The sequence below is a fragment of the Daphnia magna genome, linkage group LG3 (assembly GCF_020631705.1).
Source record: "Daphnia magna isolate NIES linkage group LG3, ASM2063170v1.1, whole genome shotgun sequence".
NCBI classification, from domain to species: Eukaryota; Metazoa; Arthropoda; class Branchiopoda; order Diplostraca; family Daphniidae; genus Daphnia; species Daphnia magna.
In genome coordinates this window covers 1,491,870-1,506,727 of record NC_059184.1, presented here as the reverse complement: position 1 = coordinate 1,506,727, position 14,858 = coordinate 1,491,870, and the positions used below count along the sequence as shown (strand labels likewise).

The following is a 14,858-nucleotide window of genomic DNA, read 5'->3' as shown; positions in this document are numbered from 1 at the left end:
GTCCTGCAGGCTGCAGGGCTTCAATGAAACTAATTTTTTTAGCCAGTTATTAGCGCTAAACATAGGACTTGAAACAAATAAATGCTGATTTGCATTTGTGGCATGTTTATATCAATATACGCTTCCAAAATATCAATTAATGAAAAGCTTCTAAATGCTCGTGAAAATCATTTCTTTTTTTGAAAAAGCTTGTATTTTTTAAATTTACTTACAAAAGGTTGTATCACAACAGTATCTACTATTTAGTTGTTAGTTGCTTCAGAACCACAATTAAATGCATTTAAATACTGCGAGATTTCTGTAACCTTTTTTAAAACACTTTCACGAATTTCTTCTTTTAACCGCGCACCAAATTTTTGCGAAAATTTATCGGGGTGCCACAGGCGCTGCAGTTCACGTAAAGCCTTTCTTTTAGTATCAGTATTTTCTGATTCCTTAACGTGTAACAATATTAGCTGTCCAATTGATTCGATAGCGTCAGTGGGCTGAAACGGGAGGTCTGACATTTCAATCGTATTTTCCGTCTTAATCAGCATACTAAGTTTAGAAAGAAATAGAAATCTTCTGTCGGCTGTCTCAGCAGCTTTTCGTAGCTGTCTCCGTGTTTCTTCATCCTTCAAAAATTTTTGCTGATCTTCTTGAGTCCATGATGCCTTATGGTTTGATTGTGCTTGTGATGGAATAGAAAACTTTTGAGCTGAATTTTTCTGTTTATGCTCAAAAATCATTCGCTTAGCCCAGGAGTCATAAGATTCAGTTTCATTTGACTCCTCTTCGAGAAAGTCTTTTTCATATTTTCCCCAATGATTTTCATATTCATAGTCTAATTCTGCTACAAGTTTTTGTTCCCAATCTTGCTCATTTTTTTGTTGGGCATATTCCTTCTTTTTTTCACTTCCTCCTAAATGATATTGATAAACTGAATCAGCAAGATCCAAAAGATCTTTTGCCGTTTGGCCATTCAGATTAGTTTGTGTTAGTGACACAGACATTTCCTTAAGATTTGAAAGTATCATTTTCCTGTAAGCTAAATAAACCATATTTTTTTTAGTTTACTTATTTTAAATCTGGAAATAATAAAGTTACCTTCTATATATTGATTTCTTTCATCAATTTTCATAATGGCCTTTAATGCCACATGAAGTGGTGTATTGCCTTTGTAATCCATTGAAGTTGGATCTCCAATTGAGTTGTTCAGCAAGAATTTGACAATTTTATGTCTACCTAATCTGCAAGCTAAATGTATCAATGTTTCTCTCCTTTTGTTGACCCACGTCTCGTCCAGCTGCATTTTAGCATATTTCTTTCGCTTTGTGTAGTGTTCTAGTCGTTGAATGTCATTTAACTTAACGCACATGATGAGTCTATCAAACCTCTTTTTGATTTTCGACGTCATTGTTCTATGAAAGCAAGTATTCATGAAAAATCAAAGATTTATAATAAATGTAAACATTTCTCTGCCTTTTCCTATCAAAGTTACGAGAGAATGTGAGATCAGAAGCAATGCGTCTGCTACGTTTTCAGCGTTGCGTTAGCGAAAATGCTAACAGTAAATTATTTTTAAATTTATCAAGAAACATTGATATGAATTTTTATTTTTTAAATGAATCGGCCTCAATTGAATTTTTTTTAGAAAAGGCGAAACGTGTAAGATATTTAGAAAAGGCTGATTGTTCTTGCTTCTTGGTAATCCATTGCTACGTTGCTGACTCTATATCAAACATGGCGCTAGGGCGAGCCTGACGCGAAGTTAGTTTCTCCTCCATCGTAGGTGAAACTGATATTTCAAAAGCCTGATGCCGAAGTAAAAAAAAAAAAAAAAAGTTGTGTGTGAACAACTAGATTAGGTTGTGAAAGACTTTGTTGGAGTAGGTCTTCGTCGGAGTGCTGTGAGAAACCCAAGGTAGAAGGACGTTTTGACAGCTTTGTTCCTTTTTCCTTCATGGACATCCATCTAGCAGGACTTCATCAACTGTCAGGTAATTCCTTATGACTTGAATTTAGTCGAACATTTATTTTCTTCTTTGGTATTGCCAAGATTTGGTTTATCGCTGCGTGCGCAGCAATTGTTTTTGGCACGGTACCTATTAGGTTTTAATAGTTCAAAGAGATGTCTGGGTATGCAACAAGCTAATTAGAAATTTAAAAAAAAAATATAATTGGCATTCTTATAAATATCTGTGGTAGTACAAGGATTACTTACATTGTAAAAACATTTTTAAAACTTCCATGCTACACCTTTGTGCTACTGCTGATAAGTTAAGGTTTCCATAGGAACCCTAGTTTTGTAGGATTGGGCCTAGTTAATGTCCTTGTAATGGGCTCAGCAGTTCATGGCTTTTGCAATTATTCTTCTAAAGCAAACAAGGCCCATGCTTTTTCTCTCGTATTTTTTATTCCTAATTCCCACGCATGTAAATCATTAGCGAACCCAAAGCAAGAGCAGCTTCTTTTCGTTTATCAGTCCACTATCCTTTCTTTGTTTCGTATGCTATAGTATGCGAAACATCTCCTATTGCTTGATCAAAGAGGGAAGTCGTCGATTAAAGGAATATCTGCCATTAAAAATCTGCTTTTATAAACTGGGCTGACTTGCCATGTTATCGATAGTTCGATTATCAGTTGCGTGGGAAACGAAAAGTTAGCTTGAACGCTGGTTGCGGGAAAAGGAAAGCTTTGCTTTCCATTGAGAGGGTCAACAATCGCGGGCATGGATCTACCGCTGGAGGCTACGTTTCGTCTCTTCTCCCGTCGGTTTTATCTTGTTTCCATAAGATTTAGACTTAGAAATTCTTTTCACGTTTTCGTACTTTTCACCCGTGGATTGTATCCTGTGCTCATCCACTCATTAAGTTGTCTAACCTCCCCGTCTTCCTATTCTTTTTCTTGTTTATTCTCGAGTTGGTTTCATGGTGCGCACGTTTATTAGATGGTAATTTATGAAAATGAACTGAAGTAATGTCTTCTGTTGTTTGCGTGTTTTCTCACAGGATCAGATTGTCGGCAAAAAAGGCAACCCGATTCTCTTGGGTAAGTCCTCAAGCGCACATCCTACACACACTGCTCACAGCGGGAAGATTGATCACCATCAGAATCGATTGTTGTTGCTCAGCCGGAACTGAAAAAGAACAGTTTTCCTAAATAGTAAAAAGAAAGAAAAAAAAAAAAAAAAATCAGACAAAAAGACATCTCCTCCTACTATAACGTCTACCCGTAGAAATAGTCAGTCACGATTTGAGAACGAATCGTTCGAGGCCAAGACGTCCAAAACGTTTTCTGTAGAACTTTGTTGACGGCATCCACAACATACCCGCATTCATGCGGTTATGTTACTCCGCTGTCTTCTAGCAGTAATGGACTTTTACGTTACCCGATTTATTGACTTTTCGTTACCCGCCACAATTTGCTATTTACAAAACGTGATTCGCCCTTTATTTAATCGTTTTTTGTTTTTATTTTTCATTTGATTTATAAACGGAAAATTGTACATCAGTTCGGACGACGAAGGAAGCACCAGTAAATTTGGCAGGATGGAGGATGACAATATGCAAGATAAAGAACGCTTTGCCAGGTAAGAATTAGCACCTAGTTGGATAATTTTGGGGCGCCTTTTCCTAATAGAAAAGCGTCCCATTCGTTTTTAAGAGCCAAAATGTCCTCAGCTGTTGTCCGCCGCACTTTAATTTCTTATGTAGGGAGAACCATTGCGAAATTGAGCGCCGAAGGCGCAACAAAATGACGGCTTACATCACGGAGCTGTCCGATATGGTCCCCACTTGCTCAGCTCTGGCCCGCAAACCGGATAAACTAACTATTCTTCGGATGGCTGTAGCACACATGAAAGCTCTTCGAGGTTTGACTTAGTTAGTGGCGCCATTTAGCTCTTGATTATAACATTCCTTCTTTATCCGGTTCTATAGGAACTGGCAATACAAGCGCTGATGGAACTTACAAACCTTCATTTCTCACGGATCAAGAATTGAAGCATTTGATTCTTGAAGCAGCTGACGGCTTTCTTTTTGTTTCGGCTTGCGACACTGGTCGTTTAATCTACGTTTCGGACAGTGTTACTCCGGTGCTTCATCAAGGCCAGAGTGACTGGTTTGGTTCTTGTCTGTACGACCACTTGCATCCGGATGACGTAGATAAAGTCCGTGAACAGCTGTCAACTCAGGAACCACCCAATGCAGGCCGTATACTCGACTTGAAAACGGGCACGGTCAAGAAAGAGGGACATCAATGTAATACATATTTTTATATTTGGTTAATCATTTATTTCTGTTTCTAAAAAAATGTCTTTGTCGTTACAGCATCTATGCGATTATGCATGGGTTCCAGACGAGGATTTATCTGCAGAATGAGACTAGGACAGGTTTCGCCAGATCCACTTACGTCTCCTCCAGGTAAATTTTAGAAACCATCTAATTGGGGAGGAAGTCTACGTAACACAATTAATCTTTCAGGTCCTCTGCATCGACTACGACAGCGTTCTGCCTTAGGTCCTTCACGCGATGGTCATCATTACGCCGTTGTTCATTGCACGGGATACATTAAGAATTGGCCACCCAGTGGAGTGCCAATGGATCGAGGAGTCGATGACGACTCCCATTCTGGATCTCACTGTTGTCTGGTTGCCATTGGCCGCCTTCAGGTCACTTCCACACCAAATACTTCTGACCTAGTTGGATCCAACTCGGCTGCAGGTGAAATAGCACTCTGCTGTTAATATTTTTCTTTCACTCAAGGTGTATCTAAATGACTTTTGGTTTCGCAGAGTTTATCTCACGTCATTCAGCTGATGGGAAATTCACTTTTGTTGACCAGCGGGCACTTAACTTACTGGGCTATTCTCCACCAGAATTGCTAGGAAAAATCTGCTTCGACTTCTTCCATCCGGAAGATGTTAGCCATATGAAAGAAAGTTTTGAGCAAGTTCTTAAACTCAAAGGCCAGGTGATGTCGGTCATGTACCGGTTTCGGTCCAAGTCGCGTGACTGGATCTGGCTTCGAACATCAGCATTTGCTTTTCTGAATCCATATACTGATGAAGTCGAGTACATTGTCTGTACAAATACATCAGCCAAGTAAGTCGAACGTTGTTTGGCGTTATTATATATATTTTTTATTTTATTCTTATCTGAAACCGTGGTTTCTCCAATAGATCGTTGCACCACACAGGTGATGCATCAGTTTCTGGAGAGGTTACGGGAACGGTAGTTGATTCCGCGGCTGTTGGGGCGGCGAGCAGTGGACTGGTGGCTGCCTATGGCCATGCCAGCCAAGATTACGGACGAAACGCTCGTGAAGTTTATCATGCCCAGTCGCTTTCTGAAGGCCAAGGTCGACCGAATAGTAACCAGACTATGTACAATCCTTCTGCTGCTACCTCGTCTCAGTACGAGACAACTACAGCACAGTCTGTCGAGGGACCCTCCAACTCTGTATTGAACCGGTTACCCTCGGGCGGAAGCACGAAACAAACACCTAGCCCTACTGCCTCGGCAGGGTAAGTCACATCGTGATTTGGTATCGCTTGGATTTTAATCATTTTTCGTATCAAACTTTTTCATTTTAGAAGTGGAGCCTGGTCTACCCACGCCACTGCCCCGGGCTATTCTGCTTATGAAGGAATAAGCCCATCGCGATCTCCAGGTAATATTTCCACCGTACAAAATTCTTGATGTACATTCTGATATATATATATCTCGATGCTTTAAAGGAGGAAGTTCTGGACCAACGTACACGCAGCTAGGGAGTTCGGCGGCAACCGGTCGAGCAGGATACCATCAGAGTTCAGGTAAAATAACTGATTATTCTTTCTTTTATTTGTGGATGCTTATTCAATTACTGTCAAAATAGGACTTTGGCACTGGCAATCACCTGTAGTTCCACCCGCCGAATCTAGCCCGAATAACGGAGGGCCTACTGGCGGAGGAGGAGCAGGTGGTGGAGTTGGTGTGCCGACTACATCTTCGGCAAATCACCCTGCTCAAGGATCTGAATTAGTAACAGACATGCTTCAGATGCTGGATCACTCTGGCACGTCAGGGTTTGAAGATCTGAACATGTTCTCGTCAAACTTCGAGTAATGTGTCCCACCTACAAATAGTTGCATTTCGTGCTGTTCATCTCCTTCGTCTTGTATCGTTGAGGTCGTATATCCCCTTTTCTAGAGAACTGTTGCCGTGCACTCCGAGCGCAATTTGTGCCCGTGTTGCCCCTTCCCTAGGCGCTGGAGCGGCATGCCATATGAGTACATTTTTTTTTTTCTTTAAAAATTAAAATTTGTTTTATTGTGCATTATGCATTGTAAACAAGGGCTTTACTTTCCAGTTCTTTATTTGGACGAATATCTTACTGGATAACGTCGATACGTGGCTCTCGATTTTTTAAAAACTAGTGTTAGCAATACCCCTACATTTCATAGTTTAAAAGCTGGGCCCAGATGATTCTTTTTTTTTTTGCCTTGTATTTCTTTTCAAAAGAGAGAATTAATGCTGTTTCATTGTTTCGTCAATTTTGATTGAAATTGATTTAGTTCGGTAGCTTTTTACAAAACGACTAGCACATATTCTTACATGTACGAGTTTTTTTCCATCTTTTTTTTTGTCCTTTACGTATTCGTAATCAACCAAAATTCGCATGCTCATGAGACATTGAGCACCTGTAATTCTTCTTCTTGTATTGGAAAACGAAATGAATGGGCTTTCTTCTACTGCCTAGACAATCGTCATTCATGGCGATCGCTTAGCACACACCCTTCCCCATAACCTAAATTGTCTTATCAATAATTTGCACACCTCTGTTGTAGTTGTTACCGTAACACTCGCGTAGTTAAATGACGAGGGGGGAAATTGACTTGTTTTCACAGCCATCGTGTCATATCTCCATTTTTAGGAAGGGCTCATTTGGATTCCGCGATCATTTGCATTTGTCCACCCGCAGTTCCTCTTACGAGATGTACTGCCCCGTCGTCTTTAGTTTTTTTCCCCCATCCGACTACGTAAAGGAATTGACAATACGTGAACCCATTCCTATTGTGTGCTGCACAATCTTGATCTAGTATTGTCGTAATGTCGTAGACTCGAAACATGCAATTATATATTTTACAAACTTGAATGAATGATGTTGTTGGTGATTTCTATCTTGATCTTCTTCTTTTTCAATTTCTTTCTATTAATGAGACTGAAAAACTTTTTTGATTCGATTGGAACTGTCTGACAAAGTTCTAGACGATTAACAAACGGACCACCTGCTCTAGAAGAATTCTTATCTTAGTTCGTGTAGGTACACAAAACCTTTGAATTATTGTTGTGAATTCTTTAAAGTTCTTCTTTTTTGTAGGTAAAATGAAATTACAAGCTTGGTTGCGTCGCCACATTTGTGTTAAATGTTAGCCAAATGGACGGTATAACTTGCTCAGTCACTAAATTATTATCAGGTTTGTTACAGTTTTAGTAGTTTAAATTTATGACTTTTAATCAACAGCGGCTGAAAGATATCGCATAAAGCTTTAAAGGGAAATTAATTGTAATTGCTCTGATAAGATGAGCGCGGTATGAAAACATACAAAGGTAAAAGTGATATCATTTTGATGTGCAAATGTGAACACTTTGAAAAGAAGAAATGAAACTAGGACTAGGTATAAAGTAAACATTTCCCAAAACGGTGATATCAGTAAAGGAACCAACACAATGTACGTTATCCGCGGATCAGTTCAAACAATGCAATTCGAAAGGATTTCCCCCTTTTCCTTTCTTTTTTTATACTTATGAGCAAAGTCTCATAGTGACCATTTTCTCTCGAATACTCATTGACTTTATGAATTGCTTTTCAGTATGAATCGACCTTAGCTAGCGGGTTGATTAAAACTGCCATTTGCCTCATTTTCAGTTTTTCCTGTTTTTTCGTGTTGCAGTAAAGATGCGATCTTTGAGCGTTCCAGTTATCTTTTGGACTACCGTGTTCCTCTTTGCTTCTTCTTACATGGCAATTCCGCTAACCAACAATCTGAAACACATCAGGGACATATTGCAACGTGCACGTCCATCAAGAAATATCGACGAGGAAGTGTTCTCCATCGTTTCTATCGTCGACGAGTTGGTTAACCTGGGTAAACATCCAGAGACTTTGTGTCCGTTTCAGGTGGAAAAGAAGACTGTGAAAAAAGAACACACCCTTGGACAATTTACAGTCAAGATAAACGAAATCGTTTGCTCTGGAGCTTGTAGTCATTGCGGAGTCGGACGTAGTTGTAAGCAGTTGATGACACCGTTAGTCGTCACTTTCAGCAATCCCGCAACTGGGATGCCACATAACGTCATTTCTACTGATGTTGCAATCGGCTGTAGCTGCACGCCGGATGATTCTGGACTTCTAGGGGAAGATATTTTACGCAGATAGATAGTGTCTCGTCCATCACGCCATGCGGTTGTTATATCTCTTAAAAGATTAGATGCTATTACTTTTTATTGTTGCAAGTCGTTTTTGGCCTTTGAAATTGTTTGGTTATTATTGTCACTGAGTTTTTAACAAATGTTCCTTCTCCTACGTAGCCGCACCTCAGGCTCTATTGTTATGTGTTCGGTAATATACTTCTAAAACAAAAAAAAAATCCCGTTTTTCAGGTAATTTATTGCGTGACATTGCTATTCAAAGAGGATAGGTAACCAAAAAAAAGGGGAGTTCGATAAAATATTACCCTACCCCAGTTTTTTAGCAAAGGTCAAGAAAATCGATGATTGTTACCCAACCCGTCATTACAAATAGACATTCCGAGAAAAAAGCAGTTCCGTTCCACACCCCCTTGTCGTTATGCAACTCTACAATCCCTAAAATGCACTTAGAAAAGATGAGACAGAAAATTTGCCTTCGGGAGTAGCCATGACAATTGAGAGACGTTGGTTGTCGTGCACAGTAGTTTCCACAGAACCGGCCCTCCGTCATCTTGTCCAGTATCACAGTTCTGTGCAAAAGTAATACTGAACCAATCAACCCTGTTTACCAAAACTAAAGCGTCTAAGGGTTTGAATATTAGTGGTGTCTTTTATTCTGGATTCAATCCAGCTGCTCGCTTTAAGACATAAATCAAACCAAGTGTGCCAAAATAATCTTTGGCGGAACAAATTGTGGTTGGCGTGCTGCTGGCTTATCGTAGCAAGGGAAAACCCCCGTCTGACGTCTGGTGTTCTTTTTACTCTCGCTGTAAAAAATAAACCTAATTAAGGTAGGCCAATGTGTTTTTTTATTTTATTGTGGTTCATCTTGTCGCTTACTGCCTTTATCCCATATAGTTATCAACTGTAATTGCCCGGTGTTAGCCAGACAGCGTTTTTTCCTGCGTCTTCTCATGTAATTGGTTGATATCTGATGTTTACTTTACCCCTAGTGAAACTTTATGTCCTAGCTACGTAAGTTAGTGTAAAAGACTAAATTCTTGCTAAAAACCGTCGGCTCGAAACAATAACGTTTGAATAGATGCGTTTCGTTCTAGGTTATTGCGAGTAGTATTAGCCACGAAAACAACAAACATTACAAGCAACGTAAATAGATACAATGATACTCGTAAATTGATCATAAATAAGGGTCGTGTGTAATTGGATTTGATCCATTCGTCACCGGTGTCAAATATCAAAATGTTGAATCATACTGAATGAATAGTGGTAACTGGTAGATTTTGCGTTAAAACAGCCGTCGTATTTTTTGTCCGTCGCCTACGCGCAGTCATTCTCGGTGACAGACTAGTCACGCTCAGACTAGAGGTCAATTCCAAAGTGGATCCAGTGATGTCAAGATTACGAGGTCCGAGGTAAAATCGTCGTCTGTCTTGACCCGTTCGTTCCTCTGCCATTGTGTGCTGAGTAGTCGGGGTAGTTGTTAAAGTTGTGGCAGCCAAATTTGAACAGTGAACGCGTTTAAGACTGGCATCGATGGCCACGTCAATGATGTCGGTAGAATGAAAGAAATCGACAGCTGTCATGCTGGTAGTCTTCCACCACAGATCGCGATACCAAGCCGTTACATTTCTTGCTACGTTATCTGCCAATTTTCTGAGCCCGTCGTTAGGACGGAACAGGACGTCCATAGTTGATGGTGTCAGTTCGGCCATGGCAGCCCAGAAGTAATCAGAATCGTATCGTTTTTTATCAATGCCCGACAAGTATTTGTGAAGGTCGTCTACGTTTCTTTTGTCGCCCCATTCCTGTGGATTGAAAAAAATAGATGAGTTCACGTATTCAGCCAAATTGAATTTAAAAAAAATGCGTACCTGGGGGATGGAAGGCCAAAGAAACGGGTGCGACGAACGAGTCCAGTCGTCAGCGTAGACAACAATAAGCGTCCGATTAATAGCCCACAAATCGTTCAGCGATGCCATGGAACCGTAGCTGGATGGTACCATGAAATCGCCAAATTTGTCCAGCAACAATTGAACTAACTGGGCGTGCGTTTCTCTGTTGCGTTGAGTGTTTTGACTAAACCCCACTGGGAAACGATGAAAATCAAGAATCACCACTTCCTGAGTTGCTGTTTAGAAACCAAGATAATTTTTTTTTTTATTTTGAAAGAAAATTTTGCTAAGGAACTGCAACCTTCCAAAAAGGTTTTCAAGTCTTCAATTAGGAAACGAAGAGGATTGACTCGGGCGTAATTGTGATTTAACCAAAACTTGTCCTCCCTTTCCGGATAATAACCGACGCGAACATCGAGGTAGCGGATTCCTAATGAAATGTGTCCGTTTTTTTGTGTGTTACGTAATCACATTTGATTTGGACTGAATTATTCTTTTTACTCACCGTAAGCTAGCTGATGAAAAATGTCTTCATCTTGGCAGATTAGATAGCGCATGAAAACTGTATCGCTTGAATGACCGTTGTAAGGGCGATAGCTTCCGGAATTGTGGGTGCCCGGAAGAAAAAGTTGGCGGATAGAAACTGGGCCCAGTATTTCCCTAACAGACAAATTCAGATATGAATTAAGAGCAGAATCGTGAAAGGTAGAATTACCTATTTTGCCACATCCACGATGGGCGGATTTTGAGACAATTGATGCTAATAGTGACCCCATTGCGGATGTAGCCAATCCAGTAACCGAGACAGGTGTCTTCGATGAGAAGCTGTGGATCTATCGTCGGGAAACCAAACTGGACGTCCGTTTTATGATATCCGTTGTTGCGTCCGTCAACAGCAATCTGACGAAGTGGAAGCGTAGGGTTGTTAACAGGATCGTGCTCGTACAGGCCAATCCAGTCGCCCGGCTGTGCAACTGCCCTATTTCCATGCCAATTGATTTCGATTTGTCTTTGCTGGATATTGCCTCCTGCCGTGCTCTTGGCCAATGGTGATAAGGTTAGAAAGACCCTAGGCCTTTCAGGTGGGTAGAGTGGCATAGTCCAGCATTCCTCTGAAAAGAATTTGATAAGCTTGATTCGGGTTGTGACGTCAAACGAAAATCAAACAATCAGTTAACGCTAGTAACGTTAATATGACGTCCCAAGCGAGAAAATAAACCAAATCCGGATGAACTTCATCATGCAGCCACAACCTCTTATCTTTGGGTTATTCAGTTTGTTATTCAATGTCAAACTATTTGTATTTATGTCATGTTTTTGTTTGTGTTTAAAGTCAAAAGAAACGCGATCAAATATGTATCAGTAAACAATCGAATTTTTTGAAACGCAGTAAACCATTTGAAATGCATTTTTCGTGACTCTCGTTAAGGGTAACGACGTTGATTCTCCTGAATAGCCAGGTCGACGATGTTGCTACCCAAAAAGAAATCCAGGGATACAATTGTGGCCCATTCGGACCACCGTTCGCGGAACCAAGTGGTTACGTTACCTACATATCGAATTGTTTTAAAGATTATCTGTATAGTTATGTTAAGTCGATGTTAGTAAAATGGCGTGAAAAATGAAGTTAAATAAAATGTATATCACACGATTGACGAGATCAGCTGCGTTGCGCAATCCACCGAGTCGATCGGTCGTGACATCGATGGAGTTTGGCGTGAGCTCGGCCATAGCAGACCAGGCAGTTTCCAGTTGTCCATCAGCCGCCCGTTCCATCACTCCCGTTAGATACGTCTCCAAGTCTTCGACAGTGTTGACATTTCCCCATTGATGCCAAATGGCCGGCCAGAAATACGGGGTTCCTAGTATATTCGTTTCGTTGCATGTTACAACCAATCGTTTTCCCGTCGACCAGAAATCATTCAATGTCGCTTCCCATGTCAAGTTAGACGGTGCCATCCATTCGCCAAACTCTTCGTAGAGAAGGTTTTGAAGTTCTTGACGAACGCCCACTTCTTGATCTAAATTGTCTCCTCCGTGAATGTCAAAGATGACAATTTCCTCAGTGCGACTGATGAATTCACGGACGAGTGCCGTGTCGTTGACTAGCGGACGCAAAATATACGATCCGTGATGAGTCCAGAAACGGACATCGGGGTTTGATGCGTTGGGCAAGAAAATGATTCGCATGTCCAAATAACGGACACCGAACGACAACTGATGGAAGAGATCTTCATCCTGGGTAATAGCGTACTTCGTTTTCATGTTTTCAGAACTCAGTCCGACATAGCGTTCGTAAGCAGCTGCGTCGTGAGTGCCCGGTAAATACAGCTCTCTCAACTTGACATCCTTTATCTTGTCTTTCATATCCGACATCCAGTTAGGTCGAGCTCGAAGACAATTGCAAGTGACAATCTGATTGTTTTGGCGAACGTAGGCCGCCCAATAGTGTTGGCAACGTTCATCAATCAAATCGCCAGCTTCTAGGTGAGGCATTCCCGTGTTCAGACGCACCCACGAATCGTTGGCCATTTGAGCGTCAATCACGATTTGTTCGACAACAGCAGATCCAGCCGATTGGCAGAAATTTACCTCGGAGATATACTGGTAGAGAATTATTTGATCCCCTTCCAAGTAGCCACCATCGATAGACACCCACGAAATTTCAAGTTGTCTTTCTCGGATTTGCCCGTCAATAACCGCGGCCAGTGAAGAGATCCCGACCGACAGATTAGGTATTATGTTAGCTTTATTGTGATTAGTTGTTAGTGGTGACCATTCGTGTTCCTGATATCCGCCACCTTGTTTTTTTTTTTGCGTCCGTCAGTTAGTCAGGAAAACGAGGGAAATAATGTCAAAAAAAGAAAAGAAAAGAACTTAAAAAAAAGGAAGTAAAATGAAAATGGGTGATAACGAAAAGACATGACGACGCAGTTTCCAATAACGGGAAGTAGTTTTTTTTTTTTTTTTTTTACCTGTTTCGTCTATAGTTGAGAGAGGTGTCGATATGACGTAGCCAATCAACAGCATGGACGCAAACACCGTATACGAATTCATGGCCATTTCCCGAACTTTGATTTCCATGCAGCTAGAAAATAAGGGGGAAATAAAAAAAGACAAGGTAAAACTCGAGTAACGTTTCTGATTTTTTATGTCCAGCTTTCTCGTTTAGCATTCATTTGGAAACGTACACAGTTATGGGTCAGTTTTCATTTTTGTTTGAATAAGAAATCTTGAAATTTATAAATTTTATGGTTATTGAATTCGTTCCGTCACTTTTGACAACTGTTCAAACGAGCTTGCGCATTCACAACTTGTATCGCGTCACAACAAAACGAGGCCCCATCGCCTTTTTGGCAGCATCCAAACCACGCAATAACCAGTCTGAACAGTAGTCAACAGATCTTGATAATTCAGACAAGAAAAAGAAAAAGGGACACAAGGAAAAATTGCTTTTCAAAACTTACTTGACCAGATTTTCTCTTGTCTGCTGAAAAGAAATCGATGGACACTGGGCGGAACGAGATTTTGAACAAATAAAAATAGACGTTTCAATCGGGATGGTTGCCCTTCAGAAGAGGATGAAGAACTGTTGAGAGAAGTTGCTCTCGCTACGCCCCGTTGTATTGAACGGCAAAAGGAACAGAGTCAGTAGGGGCGACAGAGGGGAAATTTGGCCAAAGAAAAAAAAAACACGCGGACCGTGAGGAGTCGATCGCGGCTGCGCACACGACCCTCCCTCCGAGACTGATAACGAAACGTCAGCCACTTTCTTTCGTTCTTTTCGCTTCTATTTATCAGTGTGTGTCTGTATGCTGTGCATAGATTATAGTTGTATTTGATTTTTTTCTTCCAGCCCTGTCTCGTTAGAGAAAAAAACACCCCTACACGCCCCCACTGCGCACACAGACACGCAACAACACCGACATTACCCAAGCAATTAATAATCACAAATCAATAATGCCATAAACTAATTCGTCTTCCTTTCATTGAAAGCCACCGTTCAGAAATAGCCACTAGTCAAAGAAAGATCCGTCTGCCACTCCTTGAATCACGGCACTGACAATGCAAAGGCTACGATTCACCAATGTATAGGGTAGTAGGTACCGCTTCTGGTACTCAATGTCCAAAGGAAATACAAAAAAGGAGAACCTGAAACTATTGGCCATCTGCATCGAGTGTCTGCCTTCTCGCCATCATAGCTTCAATCTACGCCCGTCTTTTTTTTTTTTTTCGTTGCTCGGTTGGTGTTGTTGTTTGGTGGAGGTGTTTTTTTAAAGTGCATTTTTTATCGACAGACGGAAGATAAGTTTTTGGATAAGCTTTTTTTCACTTCAAACCGTAGAAGATATAAACTCTAGAAGAACTTTAGCTGTGACCTGGTAGTCCGACACATATTGGAATTTACTCGTGAAAAAAAAACCCAAATTTATCGCTTCCTGAATAAAATATGTAAGAAATGACGCAAGCCAGTCCTCCAAGGTGAATTTCTTTCTGGAACGCGTTGATCCAACAAAACAACTTTATTCAAATCCATTTTCTATACCTTTCTTTATGCCGGTCATCTATT

At 40.8% G+C, this 14,858-nt stretch overlaps 4 protein-coding genes across 10 annotated transcripts; 2 read left to right on the top strand and 2 right to left on the bottom strand.

Moving 5' to 3' along the window:
* Positions 1-170: 170 nt before the first annotated feature.
* LOC116919169 (NF-kappa-B inhibitor-like protein 1) lies at positions 171-1,505 on the bottom strand. The gene is made up of 2 exons (XM_032925090.2): positions 1,087-1,505; positions 171-1,027 (listed from the first exon to the last, which is right to left on the bottom strand). The coding sequence occupies exons 1-2, from the start codon at positions 1,418-1,420 to the stop codon at positions 243-245; spliced, it is 1,119 nt and encodes a 372-aa protein (XP_032780981.1). The 5' UTR covers positions 1,421-1,505; the 3' UTR covers positions 171-242.
* Positions 1,506-1,715: 210 nt separating this feature from the next.
* Positions 1,716-7,119, top strand: LOC116919161 (aryl hydrocarbon receptor nuclear translocator homolog). Of its 6 annotated transcripts, none has more exons than XM_032925071.2 (12): positions 1,716-1,979; positions 2,991-3,030; positions 3,494-3,571; positions 3,696-3,853; positions 3,921-4,241; positions 4,311-4,403; positions 4,464-4,703; positions 4,775-5,084; positions 5,162-5,506; positions 5,576-5,652; positions 5,720-5,797; positions 5,860-7,119. In XM_032925071.2, exons 1-12 carry the CDS (start codon positions 1,943-1,945, stop codon positions 6,087-6,089), a joined length of 2,007 nt encoding a protein of 668 aa, XP_032780962.1. In that variant the 5' UTR covers positions 1,716-1,942; the 3' UTR covers positions 6,090-7,119. The 6 variants fall into 6 exon arrangements, with proteins under 6 accessions (XP_032780962.1, XP_032780961.1, XP_032780965.1 ...); XM_032925070.2 differs by having other exon boundaries at positions 3,693-3,853; XM_032925074.2 differs by lacking the exon at positions 2,991-3,030.
* Positions 7,120-7,270: 151 nt separating this feature from the next.
* LOC116919164 lies at positions 7,271-8,629 on the top strand. Its single transcript, XM_032925079.2, has 2 exons — positions 7,271-7,441; positions 7,919-8,629. The coding sequence occupies exons 1-2, from the start codon at positions 7,402-7,404 to the stop codon at positions 8,401-8,403; spliced, it is 525 nt and encodes a 174-aa protein (XP_032780970.2). The 5' UTR covers positions 7,271-7,401; the 3' UTR covers positions 8,404-8,629.
* An 858-nt stretch (positions 8,630-9,487) lies between these two features.
* LOC116919163 (PI-PLC X domain-containing protein 1) lies at positions 9,488-14,480 on the bottom strand. Of its 2 annotated transcripts, XM_032925076.2 has the most exons (7): positions 13,756-14,480; positions 13,264-13,376; positions 11,004-11,400; positions 10,794-10,948; positions 10,590-10,718; positions 10,268-10,524; positions 9,488-10,201 (listed from the first exon to the last, which is right to left on the bottom strand). In XM_032925076.2, exons 2-7 carry the CDS (start codon positions 13,370-13,372, stop codon positions 9,644-9,646), a joined length of 1,605 nt encoding a protein of 534 aa, XP_032780967.2. In that variant the 5' UTR covers positions 13,373-13,376; positions 13,756-14,480; the 3' UTR covers positions 9,488-9,643. The 2 variants fall into 2 exon arrangements, with proteins under 2 accessions (XP_032780967.2, XP_032780969.2); XM_032925078.2 differs by lacking the exons at positions 9,488-10,201; positions 10,268-10,524; positions 10,590-10,718; positions 10,794-10,948; positions 11,004-11,400 and adding exons at positions 11,571-11,837; positions 11,938-13,089 and having other exon boundaries at positions 13,756-14,478.
* Between the last annotated feature and the right edge of the window lie 378 nt (positions 14,481-14,858).